Source organism: Notamacropus eugenii, chromosome 3 (genome assembly GCF_028372415.1).
Source record: "Notamacropus eugenii isolate mMacEug1 chromosome 3, mMacEug1.pri_v2, whole genome shotgun sequence".
Taxonomy (NCBI): domain Eukaryota; kingdom Metazoa; phylum Chordata; class Mammalia; order Diprotodontia; family Macropodidae; genus Notamacropus; species Notamacropus eugenii.
The window spans coordinates 279,453,141-279,463,145 of record NC_092874.1 but is presented as its reverse complement, the minus strand read 5'-3'; the positions used below and the strand labels follow the sequence as shown (position 1 = coordinate 279,463,145).

At 41.1% G+C, this 10,005-nt stretch overlaps 1 protein-coding gene across 1 annotated transcript in view; it reads right to left on the bottom strand.

Annotated features, from left to right (window-relative positions):
- Window positions 1-7,171: 7,171 nt before the first annotated feature.
- Window positions 7,172-10,005, bottom strand: part of CFAP54 (cilia and flagella associated protein 54) — a 313,535-nt gene continuing 310,701 nt past the window's right edge. Inside the window, exon 68 of the mRNA XM_072655642.1 lies at window positions 7,172-7,433. Coding sequence (XP_072511743.1) covers window positions 7,314-7,433 — 120 coding nt within the window. The 3' untranslated portion in view covers window positions 7,172-7,313. The remainder of the gene's footprint in view (window positions 7,434-10,005) is intronic.

The following is a 10,005-nucleotide window of genomic DNA, read 5'->3' as shown; positions in this document are numbered from 1 at the left end:
AATTTGAAGAAACTTTTTCTCAATAAGAAGTTATTTTCTTGATTTTTCCAATTAGTTTCCTTAAAACTGGACTCACCTAGCTCATCTTAGTCCAGGCCCTTATCGCTTCTTACCTAGATCATTGGTCTCCCTGCCTCCCACCTCTTTCTACTTCAATCCATCATCCACATGGTTATCAAAGTTTAAGCATGTTACTCCCCTATTCAACAAATTCAGTGGCTTCCTGTTCCCATCATAATCAAACATATATTCCTCTTTTTTAAAGCCCTTCACAACCCATCTCTCTGTTGAACATTACCCCATCTTCTACACTCTGAGATCCATACAAACTGATTTTTTTCTTCTTTGTTCCTTTAATCAGACACCCGCATCTCCCATTTCTGTGCCTTTGCAGGCAGCAAGATGGCACAGTGGAGTGCTGGTCTAGAGTCAGAAAGATGTTCAAATCCAGCCTCAGACACTTATGAGCTGGGCAAATCGGTTTGCCTCAGTTACCTAAACTGTAATAATAGTACCTACCTTTCCAGGGTGGTTGTAAGAATCAAATGAGATAATATTTGTAAAGTGCTTAGAACAGTGCCTGGCACACAGTAGGTACCTAACAATTAACCCTTGTTTCTTCCCTACCTTTGTCCTGGTGATCTCACATGCCTGGTCTGCACTCATTTCTTCCTCTGTGCCTTTTAGAATCTTTCTCCTCTCAATACACTGCTCAGACACCACTTTCTACATGAAGCCTTTCTGCTTTCCCCATCTGCTAGTGCCCCATCTCATCCAAAATTAATTTGCATCTGTTTTATATTTATCGTTATTCTCTTTATATTCAGAATATCCCCATATAAGTTATTGTTATCTTCTCAGTTAGATTATCAGCTCCTTGGGATTGGGCTTGTTTCACTTTTGTTTTCTTATCTGTAGTTCTTACCAAAATCCCTGGCACGTAGTAGGCTATTAATAAATACCAATTTGATGTTTTGCCCAAGTGAACACAGTTTCCTGAATGTAAAAGAAGACATATTAGGAATGCAGTTGGAACCTTCCTGAGCAAACTGAAATGGAAAAAAAAATGGTTACATCTGGTTGAATGAGAAGTTTCCTTTAAGGAAAAAATTCCATTGAATTTAATGGAATCAATCCATTGAATTTCAACCAGGTGGAAAATTTCAAAGGAAAGGTGTTGGGTACTTTGAACAATATCCACACTTGGGCATAAAAGCTAACAAGGCGTTTCACTGAATCTCTTCTTAACTGAGTGCATTTCATGCTAAAGCTATTAAATACAACTAGTTTTAAATCTCCCTGAAATGAGAGATAGCACAAGACACAATTTATTTGCTGTGAAATTTATGTTGTCTGTCTGGTATAGAAGAGACCATCCGATCTCAGTAACATTTTGATCCCTCTTAACCCAGCTTTTTAACTAATGAATTCAGTTATGAAAACTGTTGTCACTGAAGATTTCTTCTTAATCTTGCCAAGAATTTGAAATATTCCTGCATCTGTAACATACACACCCCTCTCCCGCCAGAATCTGTTGCTATGGAAATTTTGATGTCAAATTTTCAACGCAGAAAGGCAAAAGCGAGAAATGAGTCGTGTTCAAGGAAAGTTCTTCCCTGATATTTTCTTTTAAATGTTAAAAATGTATGAAAAGTGGCTTGTCTTTACAGGTGTCCTCATTGTGCATGATAGATGTGCTTCTGAAAGGTTCTGTATGAAACTAATTTTTGCAAATTGAATGATATTTAAATTCAGTTGAGAAAATGGCTATTTAGAGGAAGCCAACAGGGAATCCTTTTGTGAAGTAAATAGCAGTTTTAAAAATGTAATAATCACAACCTATTTATCTAAACTGGGGTGTCTGATTATAGGATGTAGGTGTAGAACTGAAGGAAGGTGACATCATTGATGCCAGAGAACTCTCGATGGGTTGCTTACTCTTGCTTGTTAAGCCTTCATAGCTTAGCCATCTGCTGCATGAATCAGTATTTAGGTATGTTGCTGGGGGATCAGTTTATGATTTAAGGCCCGGGAGGGTGAAGGGATCAAGCAATATACAGAGTCTTTGATAAGACTAGGAATGCTCAGCCTGGAGAAGATGGCTGGGTCAAGGGGAAAGGGAGAAGAGAGGACAGTAGGATAGAATGAAAGCTGTTTTCAAGAATGAATGACTTAGACTAATTACCCTTGACTCCCGAGTATAAATATGGGAACAGTGAGTGGTAGCTGACAAGTAGAAGATTTAGGTTCGATATACTTGTATATTGTATACAAGCTATACTTGTATATCTTGTAAAGATTAGAGCTGTCCTGATGTAGAATTAACTAGTAGCCTCTACTATGAGTTTGTAAACAAGAAATATTTTATTTTGAGGAATGAATAGTATGACTGGTGTTTGTTACAGCCTGATGAATATGGATTATAGGAACACCAGATTTAGAATGAAAGGATCTGAGTTAATAAGGTAGAAAAGGTGTTACCTGTGGAAGGAGACCTGGGTTTAAATCCCATCTAAGGTGCTCACTAATAAGTTATTTAAATTCCTTGGGCTTCAGTTTCCTCATTTCTAAAATGATGAGATTACAAGACATCTGTCTAAGGACCTTTCCATCTCTAGATCTACAAAGACACTGGGTTTTCCATTACTGATGGTCTTCAGAGAGAGGTGGGATGACCAGCGTTCTGATGACGATGGAGTTGTGGGTCAAGGATGATTAAGGTTATGTGGACTCCAACATCCTTCTGGTCCTGAAATTCTGCAGATTTTTGCTTTTGTGCATTGTCAAATAGTATTAAGATGTATGTCATGAATGGCAGTTAGGTGGTACAGTTGATAGAGCACAGGGCCTGGAGTCAGGAAGATCTGTGTTCAAATCCAGTCTCAGACACTTACTAGCTGTTTGACTCTGGGCAAGTCACTTTACCCTGTCTGTCTCAGTTTCCTCATCTATAAAATGAACTGGAGAAGGAAATAGCAAACCACTCCAGTATATCTACCAACAAAACCCCAAATGGAATCACAAAGAGTCAGACACGGCTAAAAGGACTAAACCTCAACAAAGTATATCATGAAGGAGCCTTTCAGTAAGAATGAAATAGCTTGAGTTTTAGTTACTTACCTCTTGGTTTTGGAGTCAAATAAGACAGGTTTAAATCCAAGGTCCATTATTTTTGTGACCTTGAGGAAATGACAATAGTAATAACACTGCCCCCACCAAAAACATTTTTATAGCACTTTATCGGTTATTTCATTTTGTCGTCACAACAGACTCACCAGTGAGTTGGTATTGTTAATATCCCCATTATACAACTTACATAACTGAGTTAGACACTAAGTGACTTGCTCAGGGTCACACAACTAGTAGAGCTCAGATCTTCCTGACTCCATGTCCAAAACTCTATCCAAATTATTTCCCTTTGCTAGGCCTCAATTTCTCATCTTCAAAATGAGGGAGTGAGAAAAGAAGATTTCTAAAGACTCTTCCAGCTCCAAATCTGTGATCTTAAAATCTTTTTTGGTAAATTCTGATTTCACTCTACAGCTGAGTATGGATTTCTAAATGATTTTGACTTTTCAATATGTCCCAAAATTATGATGACCAGACTTTGGAGAGGATACCAGCAAGAGTTTCACCAGATGGGCAGGCATGGGTGGGCTATATTCTGCATTGTTGAAGAAAAATTTCATATTAAAGGCTTTGAGTATGGAATTAGTGCCAGTCTGTATCTGACCTCCAATGATCAGCCTAGCTAAATATAGAGTGGCACAGGATCACCATTTGGGCAATGAGCTTTGCGTGGTAGCTACGTGATACCACCATCATGGATTTGGAGTCACTTCACATGGGTTTGAATTCTAGTTCTGTTACTTGGGTGACCTTGGGCAAGTCACTTTCCCACCCATCTCTACCCTGCGAAATTTCTCACTCTTTTCATTTAGAAAATGAAATGAAGGGATGGGACTGGATGATTTCTAAGGCTCCTTGTAGTTTTAGATCCTCTGACTGGCATCATCTCCATAAGCTAGGTAGAGGACAGATCAGACCTCCTAATCAATCAGCAGGTTTCACCTGCAATTCAGGCCATAAGTTTCTGAGAACACCAAGGCCGGCTATTTTATGAAAAGCCTGAACACTAAGAGCTGTAAGTAAATTGCTGTTTTTCAGCCACCAAACATTAGGAAGGTAATCACTTTCTCTAAATATTAGCCTAGCATTGTGAGCAGCACAATCTCCTAGAGAATCAAGAATTTGGACGTCTGTCACTTAAGCTGCCATTTCTTTCCTCATCCTTGATCCCCTTTTCTTCCTTTCCATCTTTCCTTTTTGGTTTTTTTTTCCAGTGACTATCTCACCCAGGCTGGAAGTACAGGGACCACTTATGGGTGAGATCTCAGAAGCTTTGACTTGTTCCATTTCTGACTGTCTGGTTAGTTCCTCCCTTTAGGCAATCTGATGTCTCCCCATCTCCTGACCCCTATCTCCTGATGCCATACTTAGTGCAGACACATGCTGGGTGTTAGCTCCACTGCAGCTCATATGGGCCATGAACTTGTGAACTCAAGTTGTCCATCAGCTTTCCTAGTAGCAAAGAATCATAGGCATGTGTCACCAGGCCCAGGTTGTTATCTTCTTGTGATCATTGAAATAAATGTAGAAAATCTTCTGTAACATACACTCTGTCGTTTATGTTGTTTGTGCTGTTGTCCAGTCATTTCAGTCATGTCCACTCTCTGTGATCCCAGTTGGTAGAGATACTGGAGTGCTTTGCTATTTCCTTCTCCAGTTCATTTTACAGATGAGGAAACCGAGGCAAACAGAGTTAAGTGACTTGCCCAGGGTCACATAGCTAGTAAATGTCTGAGGCTAAATTTGAACCCAGGTCCCCCTGACCTCCAGGCCCAGCACTCTATCCACTGCACCATTTAGATGCCAGATACCGTATGTCAGATGAAAAAAGCTTGTTCTAAGTTCACATAGAAAGATATTTTCTTTGAAGCATAAACACACACATATGCAAAGTCAAAAATCTAAAATGGTTTTAGAAATAAAACACCTCTCTCTTCTGGGTGGATCTTCTATGTTCTCATTTTTTGTGCATGAGCCCAGTTCCGCATCATTTCCTCACACCTAAATCACCACTTTCCAATGAAAGTTTCAGACTTAACAAGCTGTGAGTTTGCATATTCTTTGAGCAGAGATGGGGGATTTCTGGAATGAGAGCTCAAAAAGCGAAAGCTGTGAAGGCAAGAGTCTGGCACAAGGGTTATAGACCTTGTTTTCTCAGTCAGAACAAGACCCTTGAATAATGGCACCCACAAGGAGAACTGTAAAAGTGAAGAGACACTCTGATTGTGTGCTAAGTGATCTGGAGGACATTTCTGGCACTTTAATCAGGGAAAGCTGCCAAGGGGGGCTTTCTCCAAAGGATGCCACCTTGAAGCAGAAAGAGAACCAGCCAATGCCTCCCACAAAACCTCATAAACCTCTGATGTGGGGTCCGTCTGGTCAGCTGGTAATTGAGCCACATGCAGAGGGCAGTATCGGTGGTCATTTGGATCATAGTTCTAGAGCTGAAAGGGACATTGTGAGCCATCTAGTCCAAACTGATGAAGAAACTGAGGTGTAGAGAGGCTAAAGCACTCTCCAAGGACACAGTGGTAAGCCTCAGGGGCTGAATTCAAACCCAGGTCCTCTGATTTGAGAACCAGTACTCTCAGCTATGTCTTCTGCTCTCTGATCTTATTCTTAGACTCCTCATGCTGCCATACAAGAACAATGGGGATGTGGGCAGGAGGCTGTCTCAGTTCTACTTGTCACCTTCCTTGTAGAGCCCCTTGAAATGATTTCTGGTGCCCCTTGGTCAGTGCCCAGTGCCTTGTACTCAGAAAATATCCAATTAATTGAAGACATTGAATAGCTCCAAAAAGTTGATACAGATACATTCTGCATGGCCTTGTTGGCAGAAAATAAATTTTAAAAATACATTAAAAATATATTAAAATATATTTATAAAGCCTTGGGTATAGCCAATAAATGAAAGGTTCTAATTTAGGCAGAAAATCTTCCTTCTAAACTTTCCCAGGAAACTGGAACTTGGTAGAAGTGATTGGGATGTAATATTAGCCAGCCTTTACATACAATCTCAGTTGTGTACATGAGGTGTTCTACCCTAGTGACTGATTTTCACATAATTCATTAAATTTTCCTTATTTAGAAATACAAATAAATAATTTTAAAGTATTCTTTAACCATTTATATTCAACATGACCTTCAACTAGTTGACAGCATGGATAGCTTGATCACTGTTGACAAGCATCCAGATCCTACTTGATGCCAACTACAACATGGAAAACAGGATGCTGTGGAAGGATAACTGGATTTGGAGTCAGAAGGGTTTGAAATTTGGCTTCATGACTTACTATATGGGTGACCTTAAGAGAGTACTTTCTCTTCTCTAGGTCTCAGTTTTCAAGTCTAAAATGAAGAAGTTGAATTAAATCACCTTAAAGGCCCCTGATTAGCTTAACACATACCCAGCAAGCACAATTAGAACCAGGACTGTCAAATTGGAAAGATCTGTTGCTCTGTTGGAAACACATGTATCTCACACCCAGGCTTAGGGCTCCAACTGCCCATCCAAAGGGGTGAGAAGCCCTCACACAGTGGGGTTCTAATACACGGGCATCACAAGCTGTAAAGCAATAAAGAATCAAAGTGAGTGTTGTTCACTTCTGGGCTGGCTGCCACTGGTCAGAAGGAAAAATGCTCTGTGAGGGCCTGTGAGGAAGAAATGACTATAGATACTCCACTACTCCACACACATGTGATGGCAGGGATCTCTCTCCCTCTTTCCCCATCTCTCCCTTTCTCCCCCAACTCTACAGACAACTGGCAGCAAATTGAACTGGCCCTGATCTTAGATCTACTTTGTGTTTGTGTAGTTGTGGCTGCAAGCTGCAAGCTTATCTCCATCATAAATACATAAGATAGAAGTTCCATTGGGAAGCTTTTCTAAGACCCTTTTTTCTGAGTCCTTTTTTGGGGGGAGGGGTAGTTTTCAAGGTAGCTTTGGAATTTAAAACAAGATTCAAAATAATTAAAGTCTATTCTCTGAAATGATTTTTAAAAAACTTGCTGCTTTGCATTATTAAAGAATAAAAAACATACATTTTATAAAAGGGAAGACACTCTTTATTTTGTTTTTGTTTTTTTTTACAACAAAACCATAATAACCATAATTTCAAGCTAATTCAGAACAAAACACTATTGAATTCCCTCTGTCATTGTAAAGGTTGCAGTATAAAGAATGCTCATTTAAGAAGAGATGTAATCCACTTGAAAATGTTTTTTGACTTTATGACACAGCCTTGGGAGGGATCAAAAAGCATCTCTAGCCTCCTTACGGTGGACAAAGCCACTTCAAATGGAACCTGGAAAAGACAGAAATGTGTTCCTTAAATAAATGGCTTTAAAAGTGTTGGTAGAATTAGATTCCCCCAAATGCCAAAATATCAGTTTCAAATAATAATCACTCACAGCTACCCAAATGCAGTAAGAATTTATAGAATTTGCCAAGTCTACGGAAAATGTGTTTATAGCCAGTTGAGATGCTGTACAGTTTCTAATTTAGACTGCAAAAGACTATCAGTGACTACTCTATGGAAAAGGTCTGTCATTGGCATCTGTTTGTCATGATGAAACGTGATCAGTTTCCATTTTGAGGCCAGTGGCCCTGCTCACCCACACCACACTATTTCCCCAGGTGGTGTCTGACAGATGATCATTGCTTTTGCCCACAACCTTCACTCATGACTAAGAAGGGTTGAATCATCAACAGGACCAGGACATATGTGTCCAGAAGATGAACTGGACTCTCTTGGTCTCAGGCAACTGGAGCCAGAGTCATATTTCAATAATCATAGAATTAACCGAGGAAGAGGTCCTAAAGGTGACCTTGTCAGTCAGTAAACTTTTATGAAGTGCCTCCTATGTGCCAGCCACTGTGCGAAGGGCAAAAGGCAATTCCTGCCCTCAAGGAAGATATAATCTAATAGAGAGGATAAAATGCAAATGCCTCTGTGCAAATGTGAGAAAGACAACGTGAGAGCATCAGTTGGAAATAAGCAACAAAAAGGAGGCCTGAAAATCAAGGGGAATTGGCAAAAGCTTCCTGGAGAAGACAGGATTTTAGCTGGGACTTGAAGGAAGTCAGGAGGCTGTGATAGGAAGGGAGAGTACTCCAAGCACGAGGGCAGATAAGGAAAATGTCTAGAGTCAGGAGCAGAGAGCTTTGTCCAAGTAATACCAAGAGGCCAGTGTCAGTGGATCAAAGAGTACATGGCAGGGATGGGTGTAAGAAGACTGGAAAGGGTGGGGAGAGGACTTTGTGAAGGGCTTTGAATGCCAAACAAAGGATTTTATATCTGATCCTTGAGTTTATTGGGTAGGAGGGTGACATAGCCAGACCTGTGCATTAGGAAGAGCACTGAGTGTAAGGAAGATGGATTAGAGTGGGGAAAGATTTAGAGAAGGGAGATCTTATTGTGAGAAGCAAAAGGTCTTGCCCAAAGTGACAGGGTAGGAAGCAGTAGAGCTGGGATCAGGACGCAGGTCCCCTGACTTCCAATGCAATGTTTCTCCTACTGTACCATGAGTCAAATGATTAGACTTGCATTTGTGAGTATCCTAGGAGAGCCTGCCATTTGACAATGCTAAATATTTGAAAGTTAAACAGGTAAATACTATTTCAAACAATTAAAAATTGTTCCTTTTCAAGTCAACAGGCGTTTCTTAGACCTACTATGCACCATGCAAAGATTCTATGATATAGACTAGGGAGAGCTGGCCAGGAAGTCCTGGGTTCAAGGATTCAGGTCCTGCCTCTGACCCATACTAGTCATGTGACCTTAGGTAAATCACTTAACCTCTTAATACTCCAGGCAACTGCCTGAGACCCTGAGTTACACACAAGATGCCCACTATCATTGGTAGACGGAGTTTCCTGAACCACTCAAGTCACAGGTCCAGTCCTCATCCCTGCCAAGGATCTAACACTATTGCTATCCTAGGTGCTGGGGCCATGTAGGCAAGAACCCAGACAGGCCCTGTGCTCAAGGACCACCCACTCTAATGAAGGGGAACAACCTGAAGAGATAAATACGACAAAAAATGAATACAGAGTAAATAGGAAGTAGTGGTTCTGGGGGGGGGCAGATACCATGGAGACTCAGGAGATCCCTGCAGGTGGGAGGTGGCACCTCTGCAGGTCCTCAAGGGAGCTATAGGTTCCAAGCAGGGGTGAGCAAGAGGCAGCTGGGCAGAGCTCATGGTCAAACTGTCAGAATGCTACAAATCAAGGCTGGATTCATTGCGTGGTTGATTGTCTAGACTTAAGAAAACAATGGAGAAAGTGGTTATCAATGCAGATATATTCCCTGCCTCTGCTTCCACCCACCTCAGCCAGTTGTTAAACATTTTACTAGCATGCCACCACTGATTCCAAGAGATGAAAGTGAGGAGAGTTTTCCAGGCATGAGAGAAATCTGTGGGAATGGGTAGGAACACAGAGAAACCACTTGTCTGCCATCCATGGAGCACTGTTATTCCCCAAGGCTCTTGAGTTTAGGGTCCTGAGCTGTCTTGATCAGGATCTGAGGGAAGATGTGGTCAAGGTGGTGATGATGGTGTTTTTACTTGCCTAGCCCATGTTGCCCCTTGCCTCTCTCTCTCTCTCTCTCTCTCTCTCTCTCTCTCTCTCTCTCTCTCTCTCTCTCTCTCTCTCTCCCTCTCTCTCTCTCTCTCTCCTTCTCTCTCTCTCTCTCTCTTTTTCTCTCACGCCTTGGACTGGAAGCAAGAATGGTGGTTTGGGCGGTACTTCTACTCTGAAGTCTCCCGTGACTCTCTCCTTTTTGGTAGCACTTCGGAATGCTCACAGACCCTATTGCTGTGAAATGTGTGTCTAATGCTATGGTAATACATTAAAGAATACTGAGAAATAAGAGA